The sequence below is a fragment of the Ornithodoros turicata genome, chromosome 7 (genome assembly GCF_037126465.1).
Source record: "Ornithodoros turicata isolate Travis chromosome 7, ASM3712646v1, whole genome shotgun sequence".
Taxonomy (NCBI): domain Eukaryota; kingdom Metazoa; phylum Arthropoda; class Arachnida; order Ixodida; family Argasidae; genus Ornithodoros; species Ornithodoros turicata.
In genome coordinates, this window is record NC_088207.1 from 27,024,804 (window position 1) to 27,043,049 (window position 18,246).

Here is an 18,246-nt window from a genome sequence, read left to right on the forward strand (position 1 = left end):
GGTGCCCTCCAGAATCCAAGTGAAGTGATCGCCCTTGGAGGTGCCCGAGCGTATACCCAAACACAGAGTGGGCAGATCCGAGCAGATTTTCGTGCCCCTTGGAGCCAGATCGTTGAAGTCATATCTGCTCCGAGCACCTCAGAAGAGGAGGAGGAGGGACATAAGCTGTCTACCCCCATTTTGACTTGTGGCTAAAGGAAGCGGACCAATTCCACGCCCACTTTGAGAGGCCGCGCGATATTCTTCACAAATTTCCAAACAAAGAAGCCCAGAGAGACCCCAAGAGGACCTGCAGTTGACTACACTTCCTGGCGAAGTGGCATATGCGTCATCAAAATGAGCACAGTATCCAGAAACTTCTGGTTGTGCCCTGTGTAAAAAAGGTGCAATACTTTCAGACGTCCAAGAGCAAATCCAATATGTGTCCAATGGTCCAGTGGCTGGAGTACAGGAAACGACAGCAAGTCTTCGCCAGATGACATACTGCCTTCCAACATTAAAGTTTGCGCCAGTAACTTTAGTTAGTGTTGAACCGTGCATCAAATCAACCGAACTTATTACTGCAAACGGGAACTGCACAGTCCTCTGCCGACAAGCCTACTCAGAGATAGTGCAGCTTTTAGTGCTGCCTATCAATTTTGTTATCTTTGGTATCTTTTGGTATCTTTGTTACCACAATCTTAAGTGAGGTACGCCCACCTTTATTTGCCAAGTAGTTGTGCTGTGAAGCTTTTAGCAGTACATCTTGGAGATAAACACTGTACAGCCCTTATTGCTTCCACAACCCTAATTTTTGCCAATAGAAAAATTCCATAATTATACGGGACAAAAAATCAAGTAAGGATTACACTTCAAGAGCAAATATAAAATTGCGTACTTTATTTTCACACTTGATGCTAGTAAACATATAAACTGCATGTGTCACCAGCATGTCCCACGCCACCCTAATCAAACATAGTAAGGTCAATGTAAGGCACACCACAATGTGAGGTGATGAAGCCATAAGCTCTGGAGTCTAAGTTTCGCAAAATTTAGTGGCTGCAAATATGTGCCCTGTGCTTGACTCACGAAAATTTGGCTCTCAACATTGAAGGATTTTACACTTGGAGAGCAGTCCACCAAGATCAATAAGGCATTCACCATCCATTGCCTCATGGGCCAAACAGGGGTCGGATTCACAAAGCACCCGTGCGACGGAATCTGTCGTATCTCCGTCGTACGGGAAAGTTACGACGAAGTATAGATTCACGAAGGGCGCGCGTCGCAAAATCTTCAGAGCTTACGGCGGAATCCTGCGTGAGCTCCCGAGCAGTCTTACGAAGAAAGATGGCGGCGTTATCTGGCAGCGGTGGATTTGGAGACGGCAAACCAAGACTCCGTAATACGCGACAATGCGTTGCACTTTGCCACAGAACCTTCGAGACCCTCCCCGAAGTGACATTGAGGCACTTTTTCGCTTGGTAACCTTCAACAAATGCTTCAACTTTGTGCTCCGTAAGATCGTGTCTCAGGAATTTTTCAAGCATCCCCTACACACCACTAAGACACCCCCAACACCTCTCCAAATTGTCTCCAAGAAAGGCAAAAGAAGCCATAAAAGCTGCAAAACCGGGTGTCACACACCGCTTACAAAACACCCTGACCCCTCTCGTCAAAGGGTGTACCCTCTCCACTACGATAGCTTTGTGCTTACGACGCCGTCGTACGTCGACGTCGTCTTAGCGCATCTTAGCGTAACTTGCGTTCGTGAATCCGAGCCCAGGTCACTTGGCAAGAAACGTGTTCTGGTAGATGTTTTATATATATAGACAGGTGCCACATAAATGATAATTTATGTCTTCATCCGAACCGTATACGAAGGGCCGATTGCACGCTGCCTCCGTAGAGACAAAAAAAAAAGAAAAAGTTCATTTATTATGCCTGCAACTTCGTTGTTAAGAGCCTAAATACAGGCTTTTTCTTCCTTTTATAGCTGCCTAAAAACTTTTTCATGCAGGACCATTCAGAATCTTTCGTGCCATGAACATCATCCGTGCTGACATCCCTATTCCATAAAAGTAACACGTGGGGAGACAGTGTGTGCATGATAGTGCTCGAGTTCTAGGCCCTTTATTCTCACACACACACACACACAGTTCTAAAAGTCTGAGTACTGTGCTCAAAGTTTTTCCACTTCCTGTAACAACATGATCTGGAAGACATCACAACCAATGTCTTCGCCATAGATCGAGAAGTTACCCGTCGAAGTGAACTCGTTACAAGTTACCGTGTGAAAAATGTAACTAAGTTAATAACAAAGTTCTTCTGCCTGAAATGTAACTCGCAGTTACTTTAAAAAAAGAACGAGTTACTTCCAAGTTACTTCGGGCACAAAATAGCACTACACAGGTGCAGCGCGTGAGCAGTTGAGTTAGACCTTGAGTTGCCTGTGGAGGAGTGCAACACGCTTAGATCGTTTTCATTTATGTCCAACAGTTCGAACGCGTTGCATCTAACTCCATGCGGGAGCAGAATGGTTCCGCTTCATTTCAATGGCAGCGGTTCCTACTTCCTGAATAAAATACTGTCATTGATTGAATATCACGGTTTATGGCATAAAATGTCATGAAAGAACCGGAGAGAAAGCAAGAAAATATGTGGACGTGAGTGAAAAGTGAATTAAAAGTAACTTGGAACTTCCTTTAAGTTACTTTGTCAAAGTTACCTGAAAAAGGAACGAGTTCCTCTGAAAGTTACCACAGCGCAAAAGTACCGAGTTAAGTTATAAGTTACCGAAAAAAGGAACTTAGTTACAGTAACGAGTTACCTCGAACTCTCGTCTTCGCAGTTTGGAGCACGGTTTTTGGGTGAGCAATACATATACATTAAGCGAGATGCAAATTGTGTAAAATTTAAAAATGTAAACCGTGATCTTTAAACTAGCAAGGACAAACAATCCTGGCTTCCAATATGTTTGTAGACGTGATGACTGCTAGCTGACAGCATCTGTCTGGTCATCTTCATCATTGGAGGAATCTTCTTGCCCTTTTTTACCCTAAAGATGTACAAACACCATGTAGCAAGTGTCACAGGAGGGATTGTATTGTAAGATATAACGTGGATCCTCACCAGTGTGAGCAAATCTATAAGCTTCCTGGCATCCTCTCCAGAACTCAAATCTACAAAGTCCCTTGGCAGTCCATAGTGCCTGTAGGGGCTTGGCTGCACACCTCTATCTTCAGTCATATACCTCAACTCTGGGAGCTGCACAATGTCAAACAAACATTTCAGTAACAGACAGTTGCCATGCTTTTCTCAATTACTTCAAGTAGCACAGAAGCCATTTTTAACACCCTGTTTTCTTCCTATAAAACTGTTAAGTCGGCCAGTAAGATGCACCATGAGAAGTAATTCAGACCACAGAGTCATAATTATCGCAGAAATTGAATTACGCCACAAAAAGCGACCGTACGCAACAGTGGTGGAGAGCAGTACCAGCCAGTGATCTGCCCGCAACCTCGTGCTAATGCTAGAGTCCGCGCTCTCTGATTGGTTCAGAGAAATGCTGTCTGCTACTCGGCTGTTCGGGGCACTGAAAAAACACTGCTCCTGGCTCGGTCATGATTCGGCCGCTCCTTCTATCCCCAATTCTCCGGAGGAACTGGCAAAACTGGTTTACGGCGGCAAAGGGACAGGGCGCTGACCCCCACTGGCCAGCAAATCAGAACACATGGACCCTGTCACGTCATCGGTGACGTGGCATCATGCTTATCCTCGTTATACCCAGATTGGCGAGTTGAGGGTGAACGCGTGGAGCTACATTTATGCAAGTTTTTTCTCGGAAACAAATTTCATACATCAAAACGTTTCGTGCTACTGCTACTCCTTAAATTGACACACACACTTTTATCAGATGTCTTAATTTCAAAATTCTTTGGATGGCCTTCTCTACTCCTTTCATGCTAATAGCCTGACTGAAAATATGGCACAAGTGCGAGGGAGCTGGCGGAGCAACTCCATACTGAAAAAGTCTGAGAAGCAGCACAGGGAAAAACAACACGTATCAGAAAAACATTTAGTGTGCTACCACCGTGTCTCCGCGCTAGGGATGTTGCAAGATTTGGAGAAACCACGTGACCCACGGGACAGGGGCCAATGAGGACACTTTACAAGCAATAGGGGAGAGGGAAATAGAGGAGCTGTGCAGACAGCTGACCAACTTGCATAGCGTATTCACTCAAGAAACACACACGATGCGTGGGAAAAGGAGGAGGAAAGGGATTTAGGGAAGGACAGAACTAAAGGTGAACAAGAAACAAGGTCAATGAAAGAATCGAGGAAGGCGGTTGGAATGCAGGACAAATGGATACAGGGGCAGCACTAGCACAATTGCCCACTTTCCAGATGGCAAGCGTCTTAGAAGTGATCAACCCACTTTTAACCAATTTCAAGGGGCAACTGTTCCCTGGTAGAATCTGTGTACCGTACTCCCAGCATCATAATCCTCGGCTAGTGGACAGTGCCAAATCTAGGAAATTCACAATTCCACCAACGGGAAACTCTTCAGCAGGAGTTAACTTAGGGGCAGAATTACAGAAAACCTTCTGTAAGGCTAAAAGTGCAGGTAAAGAATGAATAACAAGAATCAAATAATCTAGTCTTGGCCACCAACAGAGATTCTGGTTGACAGGTGTTAAAGGAATACAGACGGCCAACCAAAAACAATTCAGATTAAGACGTCTGATGGAAGTGTGTGTGTCATTATACAGACTAGCACGGAAGTTTTTGATGTGTGCAGTTTGTTTCCCAGAAAAAAAAAAAAAAAAACTCACATAAACATGACTCTGCGTGTTCACCCTTAACTCACCTCCTCATCCTCTTATAGCTGGAGTTGCATGATGCCACGTCACAGATGACGTGATAAGAAGAACCCGTTCTGGTTCGCCGGTCAGTGTGGGTCAGCGCCTTGTCCCTGTGCTGTCGTAAACCAGTTTTGCCAGTTCTCCCGGAGAATTGGGGATAGAAGGAGCGGCCGAATCATTACCGAGCAGGGAGAAAGGCATTTTCACAACCCCGAACAGCCGAGTAGCAGACGACAGCGGAGTAGCAGACAATTCTCTAGGCCAATCAGAGAGCGTTCTCCTTATAGCATCAGCACGAGGTTCCAGGCAGATCACAAGCTGGTACTGCTCTTCACTACCGTTGCGCACGGTCGCTTTTTGCAGCGTATTTTAAGGGGTGACGAGGGGATCAACACAAACTTTTTTGTTTCTTAATAGATTATGATGAAAATTTGCACAGATGTTGATAATGCCCTCAAAATGAATTTTAAAAAATATTTGATATCTCAAAAAGTTTTTTTTACAAATTACAAAGTCTTTGCATTTTGTGAAAGGCCTGCAGAGATTGAAAAATGTGATAGAAAACTGCTTGAACTTATAGTGTATTCCCAAATGTATGGTTGAGGTCATGACATTCTTAGTTTTTTCAATTTCCATAATGACAATTTTTGACAAAAACACAACAAGAACTAGGAACTCAAGTTGCGATCGCAATCCTTTTTTGGTTTTCAATTTTCTGCATGCAGTTGCAACTGACGCATCTGGCATAGAAACGTATGGCGGTAGCACAAATTATAAATTTATTTACCAGAAAAAATAAGAATGTCACGACCTCTAGGATTGTTCAACGATTGCAAAAAAACAGACCGCATCAATATATACGGAGTGGTTACTGAAATATCAGTTTCACAAGTGGAGCAGCTACAGCGAAAAGTTGTTTTGAGAAAATGAAGTACAAAGTTTCACACTATTTTTACTGTATATTAGAAGGCTCCAGCAGTATAGTCTTTTGTGCCCTTTGGTACACAGGTTCTCTTGCATTCCTGGCACTTTGTTTGATGCACTTTGGCTGCTTTTGCCTTTGATCAAAAGTCTGACAAGGCAGAAGACCCTTGTCCAATGCTTTTGTTAGCTTCTTAGCTCTTGTTAGATTCGCAAAGCAGATACTCGTAGGGGTTCTACTGTTCCTCAGGGTGGAGATGATGGGCGTACCGAGCGCGGGAAAGGGGGCTGCAAGCTTTGTTGCCCCCACAACCACCTCAATGCTACTTGGGCAAGCCCCTTAGAGAAAACCCTATGGTGGAGATCCTGGCCAGCCTAAGTTTTAGCTCAGTGCCAGACACAGAAGTCAACGACGCTTGTACTGCCGGCCGCGGCACACCACCGGCAACACCAACGATGACTCCAAATGAACTTTGATGGTGCGACCTGTGCTCGTGAATGGCACAGCTTCCAGAATATTATGAGAGGAAGTAGTGGATAGTGCTTCGACGATAACACTAAAAGAAGTACTTGGTCGTGTTTCGACGACATCACCACCGCTGAACACGTCAACAAAGCGCTCACTTTCGCATTCCGGCGCAGAAGCCTTTTTCTTCTTTTTCATCAGCGGCTTCCAAAATGGACGGTGCCTTACTTCCATTTCAAAACTCGTTTGTCCATCGTAAGAATTGTCCACGTTCAAAAACACAACAAGAACTAGGAACTAAAAGTTGCAATCGCAATCCTCCTGTGAGGAAGAGCAGACGCTCCGGCAGCCAGAGGAGCCGGTTGCCAAGGGCAACCGAGGAGCAGCCAATCTTATCGCGAGCACAGATTTCTCCCTCCGGGCCTTGGAACTTTCCCTCCTCGTCAGAGCGCTTCTCACTGGGAAGTTCGGATGCGCGGGAACTTTGAAGAGGATAAATGTACTGTCGTTTGGTGCAAAGATGGCATCGCTCGGTGATGTCGTTTCCGAGATACGGCTCTTTGAAAAACGACGATATTTCGTCATTTTCGCGATATTGCCTGCTACCACGCCTCAGAAAAAACGAGTTTTGGGCACTTTGGGGTGGATTTGAGCAAAAATACTTTGGTATCACATAGAAGACAGATTTTTGTCACAAAAAATGCTATTTCCAGAAAATCAGTTTTCTTGTCATTTTTCGCGAGTTGATCCCCGTGTACCCCCTTAAATTCAATTTCTGCGGTAATTATGACTGCGGTGTGAATTACTTCTCATGGTGCATCTTACTGGCCTACTGAACAGTTCTACAGGAAGAAAACGGTGTTAAAAATTACTTCTGTGCTACTTTAACAAGGGGGGGGGGGGGGGGAACAGAAGAGCACAAGGTCTGCCAACATCGGAGCGACCAACATGCAAAAAAAAAAAAAAAAAAGAGCAAAATTCTTCCTTTTGAGTGTACAAGACATCATATGCGAATAAAACAGGTAGTAAACAAGTCACTATAGATTTAAATTATAAATTCCGTAATTCCATAAAATCACTTCTGTTGATCCGAGCGTAGGATTGAAACTGTACCAGGTTGGCACCTAAATGGTCATGTACGTGTTGCAGGAATACAGAATTTGTGAAAGGCTGGCAAAGACATTGAATGTGAAGTGACAAATGCATGTGAAGCATCATCAGCTTGTTAAAAAATTGATTTCAAAGAGATGAGCAGGGTCAAACAAGAAAGATTTCTGAACAAAAGAAAGCACCTCTGTTCATCGAGTTCAACTCAGAGAGGCAAATGAGGTTTGTGGTCTTTCAACAAAGACTTGAGCTGAAAAATAACGAAAGCTAGCCTCACGAATTTTTTCCGCTATAAAAAGCATATCTTTGTCTGCTAACCTATTCAGAACTTGTTGTTTCAAAGCATCAAAGTTTCCCTTGTAGGTAACAAATAATTTGTCAATGGCATCAGTATGCTTTTTGATAAAACCCACAAGTGGAAGAACACCCAAAAAAGATATGTCCATCTTTATCCAAACAGACTACCCTTCGGTTAGAAGTCCTCATTCACGCAACAAACTGTTTAAAACCAAAAACATACATCACGTCTTCTGGCATCAAAGGCCTCCAGCTCATCCCAGTCAAATAGGAGCGAGTCTGTCTGTGAACCAAAGGGGTTGAAGTCCAGCAGGACAACAACATCCTAGAACAAAAAGTAGTTCAATCAGAGAAGATAGAACACAAAACAGACTTAAATCTTTTCAATCACTCATTACTTCATCTCTGGCAAAATACATGAGAAGGAAATTTATAGTGGCAATGACGTTTTCATACTCAGCATGTTAGTGAACAATGGGGAGTGCTCCTGAGGAGACATGCAGCAAGAGAAAAGGCCTGCTCAAAGGCATGGATCAAATAGAAAAGAATGTCTTGTTTTGCTCTGTGGCCTTGCAAACTTTTTCACAAATAGCCTACAATAGCTAAGTAGAAAGGTGGAAAATCCAGCGACCTGGTGAGGAAATGTTAAGGCCTTTTGAGCCTCAGCATGAGAGCCCCTGATATTTCCCTTTTCTTCGCCTAGAGGAACAGTCGGTTCAAAACATTAGCGGCTCTCATCACGAGGCTGTTTCCTTAAGATGAAACTAACTAAGGTCTTGTACACAGAAGTACAACAATAAGGCCTGCAGTTATTGCCCCATTACCCATTACACCCATTATGGCCAAACGCATTGCCACCAAGGACAAAAAGACGAACACTGCCTTAAGCGTACTGCGTTAAGTGAGCTGTGCCACGCGTCCCCTCAGGCTTTTTTTTTTTTTTGGCCAAGCCTCGAAGAGAGACAGTAAGCAATTCTAATAATGTTCATAAGATAGGATGGTAATATGAACAAGATATGTACCCTGAGCATTTTCAAAAGTCACCAAGGTACTTCTGGTAGAGCAGGGATCCGGGCCCATGGCGCCAAAGGTCAGCCAGTACCCCTAGCCCTGCCCCTGCTCAGGGCAGTGTCCCAGACAGAGGCTGCAGTTTCCTTGCCATACTCACTGCCCGAGCCTCAGTGTAAGAACAGTGAGGGGCACCCCCATGCACGCACACGTGCATGCACAGGGTAGCCAGCTAGTTATCTTAGGTTAGGTTGTCAAGGTGGGACACTGATGTTGATGTTGCACCAAAGTCCTAAGCAGCATAGCCATGAATAAGCATTGCCTCACAAGGCACAGGTGCGGAACACATGCAGTTCTTAGTTTGTTTGTTTTTTGCATAAATTCTTATATTTCCCAACACTCGCCGCGTGAGGAGCAGTTCGACTGCTCTCAAAGGAGCAGTCGAAGGTGGAGCAAATATGAAGGAAAAGTTTTAGGATTTCAGGCTTAGTCTCAAGAGTGGATGTGGTTATTGCCATGAAAGAACCGACCACACAAGGCACTGAACTACGTGCAGGATGACTGCTGATAGTCTAAGTCATAGGTGGGGAGTAACGCGTTACAAAGTAGTGCATTACCGGTAACTGGTTACATTCGAGTAGTGAAATATGGTAACACGTTACATTTGGGAGAAAAGTAATGAGTAACGTAACATCATTACATTTTCCCTAACTAACGCGTAATGGCACTATGCGTTACTGCGTGTTCGGGAACATCGCTTCATCGTTGAAACTTTAAAGTGTGAGTGAGGACCATGCCTGCAGAATCCGGGAAAATCCCAGATTTTTTCTATTCATTTTCAACAATGACAAGAAGGTCATATTGCCACCCACGAAGAACGCAAAAGAAGAATTATTGACCTACCCTGGTTGAGATGTTACCTTTGTTTACCACCTCTATTTTTCACTCCCTCTGGTATTTTTCGGATGAATGGAGCAAAAGAGACAGAAAAGTATCCTCTACCCTCTGAACAAGTAACAAAGTACCAAGAGATAGGCTGTTTGGATTTGTACTGTGTGAGATAAAAGGTCACAGTCTCTATGAACCTTGACAAGCAGCGTGCACTTGTCATTAGGTGTCCTCTCAGCCAAATGGGCGAAGCTCACAGATGAAAATTTTGAACATCAACTACTTCTGCGTTGCAGCAAATCGTACATGTAAGTAGTGTTCATGCGTGACCCTTGTTTGTGTCCAACATTGCTTGTATTGATCTGGGGAATGCACTTATGTGACCCAACCAAAAATGGTACATATTATAAGGACAACTGGTGAAGTAATGCAAAAGTAATGGCATTACTTATCAGAAGTAGCAGCGTTAATAACGCATTACCTACTACCACAACAGTAACGAATAACATAACGCGTAACTTTTTGAAGAAGGTAGTGAGTAACGGTAGTGCACTACAAAATAAAAGTAACTTCCCCGCCTATGGTCTACGCTACACAGAGCCACAAATACTACATGTATGTGCTTACCTTCCTTATTCTGTGCACATCAAAGACATCTGAAAAAAAATAAAAAATTCAAGAAAGTTATTCTTCTATAGGCAGCAAGCAATGACAGCAACATGTTCAAATGTATAGAAGATAGAGATGAATGTGTACTCAAGTTCAAAACATTAATGAAAGTGCCAATCTTCTTATGCCATGCTGTAAGCAGCATATCTGCCTTCCCCTTACTAAATAACCTCATACTGCACATACAACAGAAAAATCAGAGTCAAAATAAACTTACAGTTCTCGTCAGGAAACTTGTGTACAATGTGTTCCTCAAAGAATGAGACAATGTCCTGCACAATGGCATTCCTTTGTTCTTCAATGTGGTAATAGTAACTGGTATGATCCCGTTGGGTAATAGCTGAAACAGGTCAAATCACCCTGTGAACTTCCACTTGTAACAGGGACTGACAGCTGAACAAGCTCTCAAAAACATTCCCCCTTCATATCACTGACTACACACAATTCCAGCAATAAAGTTCTGAGGTATGGCATTCCGGCACAACGCTTGTGAGAACAAAGACCATTAAAAAAATAATCAACATCACTGTGATAGACCTGTGGATCATGCTATCTCCCGGTAATATTGGGTGTTTATGGTAACTGAAATTTCTAGGCATCTGACAGAATAGAAAGCAACCTAGTACAGACAGATTGTGATTTAAACGATGCTTCAAGGTGCTGCACTTGTGGGTAAAAAGGTGCATTAAAAGAGACGTTCAGAATAGGGTGCATGAGAAAAGGGGTCCCAAAACGCAAACACTATAATTACGGATTCCGGTTTCCAGTGTTTATATTTTCTGAGGTATTATAAGATAGGGCAAAGATAAGTGATAAAGAGAAGTTATCGTGTTATTTTATTATGTTATAAGCCAATTCAATCTTGTACAACCGTAATTTGGTATGGCGTTCGTTTTTGGCACGTTGCGGGAGATCTAAAAAATTATAAACACCAAAAACAGGAAACCCTAACTACAATTACGTCCAGAAGTTTTTGGGTTTAACCCTATTTCTCCCCAAATGTACTCCCCCCCCGCCCCCGAATGCGCTGCCAGTCACCTCGGGTTAAACCCGGTATTTGCCCACGGGCAACGTTAGAAGCATTCGGGAAAATCCGATTTCTACCCATAGAAATGAAACGAGTGTTCCAACTGCAATCGGTCACCGCCACACGGAAAGCAGCCATGTTGGATTTATTCATGCCGAGCCGGTCCAATCCAATCCGTTTAGAAATTAGAAGAGGACGGTGAGGCGTCGGCGTGACTTGTGAGGACACTTCCCCGTGCGCACATGGTTAGACGCAAGAAAACAGCGGATGACTAGGCCGTGGAGAACTCTGACCTGGAGGTGCGCAAGAAACCACACTTAGACAGTCCATGCGGATCTTCAACCCCGTGTACCTTGGTTTGCCGGTACTGCTGCGCTGAAATCTCACCTGACCCATCGAAGAAACCGTACGACAGAATCAGGGAGCACTTGTCATCAGAACAGCATGCCAAAATGAGAGAAAGCAGCTCAAGGGTGGAGGCCGAAAAAGGAAGTCAACCGACAACATTTGACATCACCATGCGTCAGAACGATAAAGAGAAAGCGGCACAATGAGCAATACATGACTTTGTGTGAGCGTTTTGTTTTTGCGACATTACTCTCGGCAATGCTGACAGTGAGCTGGGACGTGTCATCAAGAAGCACTGAACTGTTACCAAACGTATGCAGTCAGCGAAGCAACTGAGGGAGAAACACCTAGGTGAAGTTTTTTACAGCTACAAGCGTTTATTGACAAGGAAGGTCGTAATGTCGTAATTTCGAAAGTCGAAATGTATCTGAAATGGTGTTCCACTATCTTACTGTTCAATAAAACCCGAATGTTGCTCAAGAGCATGGATCGTCACCGCTTTTAAACCTGAACTTGCATGAATTAATGCATCAGACTTTAACGCCTGATTTTTGCACCCCAAATTTTAGAAATTCAATTTCCCGAAAACTTCTGGCCCTAACTATGCATGCAGTGGCCTCTCCTCAAGCTTATGGGCTAAGGTTTACATAACGCGGAGCTTGCAGGCTTCGCTTGTAGAGTCACTACAACTAAGAATAAAAACTTACAAAAGAAAAAGAAATCAAGAGACAAAAATACTGTCTTTTGTAAACTTATTGCAGCACTACTAGTAAAAACAACTCTCACTGTAAGAGGCAGCAACAACGCTGTATCTTTGGGGCTTTGAAATGCTTAGGTCCCCTGTTCCAAAACTTCTCCAATTATGGACGTAAATCTATGAAAAGGACTGCAAACCTATAAGGACATCATTCTTGACAAAGCAACGAAACTCTGTGCTTGGGTCAATTTCCTCCCACTTCCTCAACACAAGTACGTGTTTGAAGAAGTTTTCAAGTTTCATATCTTCCTGCCAGTCGGAACAGTAGACGAATCTGAAAGTGAGAACAGTCAATATATAATTGGGGGTTTACGTTGCGAGACAACCGAGATTATGAGCAACGCCACAGCAGTCGGTCTGTGGATTACTTTTGCCCACCTGAGGGTTCTTTAACGTGCGATGAAAGCTCATCACACGGCACACCATATTTAATGTCCCTCGCGAAAGACAGCGTGTCTAAGTAGCTTGTACCCTGCCACCAAGTTACTGGCGTGAGAACAGTCAAGTTTACTACTGACGTTGAAACAAAATTTACGATACTGTAAACCTGCCCTTCACGCTGCATTTCAAATCAAACAGCACTAGGACTAAACTAGTATTGTAGTCACTATGGTACAGGCCTCAGAGAAATGTGAGGTGCTCCTCATATCTTCTAGGAACACTACTATAAAAGTGTGCCCAGGTAAAAACTAATAACAGTTATGGCATAAGGAACAAAGTAAGGCAAAGAGGTACAGTTCTGACTGATGCACACGAAAGTGGGCTCGGCGATGACACAGCTGTGCACCCATACCTTTCTCAAGTCTTCCCCAGGTATCCTATTCTAGAACTCTCTAATATTGTGCTTTGTACATTTACTCACTTCCTTTCACAGCATAACCATAGATATTGCATCATCTGGAAGACCTCATGAACAACATATCTGCCCTTCTGGACAACGTCTGACTACGAAATACATATATGTTATGGAGAGACGTAGAGAAGAAGAGAACATACCACTGATAGGGTAGTTTTCTTTATCCCTTCAAAGGATGGTCCCTCCCCTATGAACGGTGAAGACGACAGAATACTCACGGTTGCGTCAGGTCGTGTCCAACAAAGTCTGAGCTCTTGAGGAGGAGGCAAATGTCCTCAAAAGAGCTGCAGCTGGGACTGTTGTTAATGGCAATCCAGGTGGCATCCTTGGGACTTGACCAGTTCAGCTTGGGGAAGCACCGCCCACCCAGCTCTCGGATTGCTTTGGATACTTGCTCCTGTAACTCTGGGAAACTTGGGGCCTAAAATATGAAATGACAAACTCAACAAATGTATAACAGCCAATAATAAATTGATTGACACTGATAGCCTTATAAACGGCAGCTTGCCTCATTTTCCTCCCGATCAGCTTCATCCCAGTCCACCTAAAAAGAAACATGGAGTACAGCATGGAACACGGTATGTTTTAAATTTCACGCATTTTAAACGCTGCAAATATTAACAGAGCATTGCGTTTTTGGGTTAAAACTGCTTTTACGAATTTCATCCTCTACTTTTTAAACGGGTGTTCATTTTCGCTCTGCACAGTAACAGAGCTTAAAGCGCATCTGTCTTTGACGACACGTAGAGATGGAAAATGTGGTGGCGGGACTGTCAGAGCAAAAGTTCATGGGGGGAAGGCAACCACCCCCATTGTCCCCACCTTCCAACACCCCATTGGCACCTATGACATACACTGTACAGTGGGACCTATAATGACCAATAATGTAAGCACAGAAAACCTTCCAGTCACTTGTGCAAGTGTGCTTTATGTGGAACATATTGAGAGCCAGCACTGGGGAAAAGTCTTGCCTGTGGCGATGAAACTCGCCAATCAACACCGTTAAATAATGTTGCTGCTGTTATTGAGAGCACAACGACAGGATGTCATGCAGAAGAGCTACTTTTTGCACATGTGGACTGATTAAAGCTCTCTATGAATGAACACTATTTCCAGGCGAGGAGTAAAGCCACTCTCTTGACCCCAATGTGGCTGACACACATCAAAATTCACAAAGTTATTCACCTCGTTTCAGTAATACTCTAAGGATATTAAAAAACTTGAATACTCAGGATCGCCTTCAGATACCGTCAGGATAGCATTACCTATTCCAATCGAATTCAAAGTTTTGAGTATTCACTCAGGTCTACTAAATACAGGGGGGTCTCTAATTCAGACCCAAATAATTCAAACTTCCAGTTAATCCAAACAAATTTGAATTTTTTGTTTGTCCTGCTACATTTGCAATGTATTGAAAAGCTGCTTAATTTGAATTAAGCAGCTTTTCAATATTGCACCTTTGCTTAATTCCAACTTTTTACTCCCTTTTACAACATTCCTGCCAGAAAAAAAAAAAACAGCCAACACAATGTTGCTTTCACTAAGCAACACTGCGTTGGCACTGAACTAATAAAACAGGGAACTTTAAAATACTGAAAAGGCACTCCTCCTGTGGCTATAATGACTACAGACAGGCCAAATGTTCGAGTAAGTGGGTCAGTCTTGCAGGGGAAGTCAAAACTAGCGTTACAGTTCAGGGTAAAAGGTATTCACACACAGTGGTAGTCTGATTATGTGGCGTGAGGAACGGTACGGTTTATTATTAAAGGTGATCAGCAGTGTCCATAAGCGATGTCACTATCCTTCAGCATACAAGACCACAACAGTATGGCCCCACGACATGCTGTCTTATGTGGTATATATTTAGATGCAGGTCTGATAATTCAAAACAAAAATTGCTGGTCCCCTGGAGTTTGAATTTATGAGAGTCCACTATACTTCACTCTCAGCAGTGACACTTGTGTGTGAACAGCTTTTCTTTATTCCATTCTCTAAACAAATTGCTTCTGTTTCACACCATATCACCCTATTTTACCCTGTTCCACAGCTCCTAAAGCGAAACCAGACTTTTAGCCCCCACTTTACACTCTTGGCAGGTGCCCTACATGCGCTAATCCACCAAAGAGTGCCGATACACACGAAAACGTTCCATGGAACCCAGTAAGTCACGTCGTAATTATAATGCAATCGGTATGGCCATATGCGACAACTCATTCGAGAAGAATATAACCTCACCTCACTGTCCGAGTCATAGTCACGGCCCTGTGATGGAGGTGCACTGCAGGAAAACAAATACGACAGGGTCGTCAAGCTGATCGTCAATAAAGTCCATGCTTTATTGGTAATCAAAGATCATTTGCTCTAGCCTTGACTCCTCCTGGTTTCTCAGCTGATGCCTTCTTTCATTCTTATTAGGCACTGAGGCTTTAAAGCGACAGTTCGAACGAAAGCAAAAAAAACTCGCACATCCTTTCTTATGATGCTCAGAGTCACCCTGCAAATTAATTTGCGACTGATTGTTGATAATTTATCTTTATTGCCGGCGCTATTGCTGAAGTGACATCACTGTCAGTAGCTTCAGGTTTTCGTTCCGGCAATCAATCAATCAATCCTTACTCTGGCGATTCATGCGGAGGATACTATGTCGTCACCCTACAGCAGCAGCTGCGTGGAGTCCGGCATTCTCCCTCGCGTTTTCAGCAAAGCAAGAGGATGCTCGAGGCTGTCACAGTTTCCGTCAAGTGGACAGACCTTATGCCACAACTCCGTGTGCAAACGCATTAACCTGACCGTTATGGTGTCGAGTTCAACGAGTTGATAGAAACGAATATGCTTTAAAAAAGGGTTTTTTTTTTCCAAAACACAAGCAGTGCTGGGAAAAGACACTATACTCGTGTTCGATTTAAGAAGAAAAAGAAATTTAGTCAGTCATCTACACACGCCGTTGGAGATAACGAGACACAATAGCACGCCGGGAGACATAGTGCAGCGCTGCAATGGGGGAGGCTCACGTGCCACCACAAGTTCACTTCAAAGCACTTTAGATGCTTTATTAATTTTGCAATTGTTGTAACTCAAAACTTTGATTCTGTTTTACGAAGCTACAGTCCGAATTATAACGGACTCTTTTGTTGCCTGTGCACTACACAGTGAACGTCGTTTCTGCTTGTGCATCGGTATACATCGGATTCTTTTAGTCCATGCTGCGCATGAACGCGCCTGCCATGACAAGGACCAGTTCCGACGAAAAACACAGCGAGATTTATGAAGCACACTGGTGTCGCTGTCTGAAGGACGTGAAGATAATTGTTGTCATTAGAACATGTGATTACTGTTATGGGCTATAATTCTGTAAATCAGTATTGAAAAATGCAGCAATGCGTATCATGCCGCGCATGTACACAAAGTTACAACAGGACCCATTCCACATCCAGACGCGCACAATAGGCATGTGCACGCTTCTCCTGCTGTCTGATAGGATGCCGCCAATCTTTGCTTCCTGAGGATCCATTCGTTGCCGCCAAATGCGGCTCTGTTGTCATTGCGTGTTCTTCTAAACAGTAGCACTCAGTGAGTTAACTTCACTTGCATTATACTAATTGAAACACAGACATTCACTTGAGAACAGGTTGTTTTTGCATTGTAGTGTCCCTTACGCCAATACGTAGTGTCCCTTACGCCAACAGCCAATAGGGAAGCAGAGTAATGATGACTGATTACACTGCCTGGCAGAGGAGGGAGAGTGACGTCTTTGTGCACAGCCATCCTATCTGTGGCACAGTAATATTTTGAGAGCTTACAGACTGCATTTCTTTTCCTTGTTAAGTTGAACACGACTATAGGAGACATCGGACACAGTGTTGCTTTCAGAAACCTCTTGCTTCACAGGGGCAGCATGCCCGCTTCGCAATGGATTCATTTCGGTAAAACCTGCACAGCTTTGGAGGGAGACATCTCGTGTACATGTTCCTGACAGCAGAAAGATATAGATGGCTTGCACGTGACGTCACACCATAGCTTCACCAGTGCTTTTTCCCTCTTTCTGGTGAACTGGCGCATCCCACCTATACGTGTGCTTTTCCCTCTTTCTGGAGAACTGGCACAACCCACCTATACCACAACTTTGGTCATGATACTGTGGCAAAATAAGCATTACCATGTGGTCAACATTTAAGTTAATGTAGGTGCACAGTACTAAGTAAACTTACCTGCTCCCTGTTGGTAAGACAACCCCGTCTGAGTGAAGGTAATCGATAAATTCTTTTGGAAGCGGAATAAGAAGGCTGAAAAAGAAAATGTTCTACATTGTGCAAAGTGGAGAGGAAGTCGCAGTCAAGAACACGTCTGGCATTAACGCAAGTCTTGAATAATAGGCAGTTGTAAATCTCAGTGACTATTTTCAAATACCGAGCAAACAGTAGCGCAGTTCCATGAGGGCCACTGTATTAGCATACCTGAAAACCTGAAAATGACTAGGACGCACTGGCAGTTCCGACAGACACGCTTACTACTAGAGGCCTAGACAAAGAAAGAACACGAGATGCCAGCCGTTGCTACTTATACACGCATACCCTTGTTTTAGCATGCACTGCGGTGCTGCGAACTGTAGAACATGTGCGCGGTTTTCGAGGACCATGCTGCTATCGAAACGTGCACTCGCAATAAAACCGCAAGATTATACTGTGCCGTGACGCAAATGTCTAGCATGACAGCTCGTAAAACTCTTGCCAGTAGAACAGAAAATCATTTATATTTACCTCTTGATTGTAACTTTTTTAAACTTGCCGTACCATTCTGGGAAACTACAGTTTAAAACGTCGCCTATCTTCATGACACACCGCCACCGAAGAAACTAGAAAGTGGATTGGATAACATTGACTTGACTGGCTTGTCACGTGATTAAAGCGATGGCGATGGGTCATTTTGCGATACAACAGTGCCGATCACAGTGGTTCCGATAATATCACAAGAGGAGTATTGCAGCTAAATGTACTCATTCGATTGTTCAAGTGTGGAGTGCGAAATTTTGCGGCAGCCTAGGTGTAGTGTAGTCGGTGTAGT

At 43.7% G+C, this 18,246-nt stretch overlaps 1 protein-coding gene across 1 annotated transcript; it reads right to left on the reverse strand.

Annotated features, from left to right (window-relative positions):
* Positions 1–862: 862 nt before the first annotated feature.
* On the reverse strand, positions 863–18,066 carry LOC135400731 (translation initiation factor eIF2 assembly protein-like). Its single transcript, XM_064632603.1, has 11 exons — positions 17,943–18,066; positions 17,394–17,468; positions 15,421–15,463; positions 13,694–13,729; positions 13,404–13,606; positions 12,467–12,603; positions 10,415–10,537; positions 10,156–10,184; positions 7,856–7,957; positions 3,109–3,243; positions 863–3,034 (listed from the first exon to the last, which is right to left on the reverse strand). Exons 1-11 carry the CDS (start codon positions 18,014–18,016, stop codon positions 2,972–2,974), a joined length of 1,020 nt encoding a protein of 339 aa, XP_064488673.1. The 5' UTR covers positions 18,017–18,066; the 3' UTR covers positions 863–2,971.
* Between the last annotated feature and the right edge of the window lie 180 nt (positions 18,067–18,246).

Bases quoted from the DNA above. Each gene is read 5' to 3' on its own strand.
- LOC135400731 (XM_064632603.1), bottom strand. From the start codon at position 18,016: ATGAAGATAGGCGACGTTTTAAACTGTAGTTTCCCAGAATGGTACGGC. The intron at 13,607-13,693 runs GCAAGCTGCCGT...TTCATATTTTAG, and splicing joins CTGATCGGGAGGAAAATGAG to GCCCCAAGTTTCCCAGAGTT. The intron at 12,604-13,403 runs GTGAGTATTCTG...TCTCACTTTCAG, and splicing joins GGACACGACCTGACGCAACC to ATTCGTCTACTGTTCCGACT.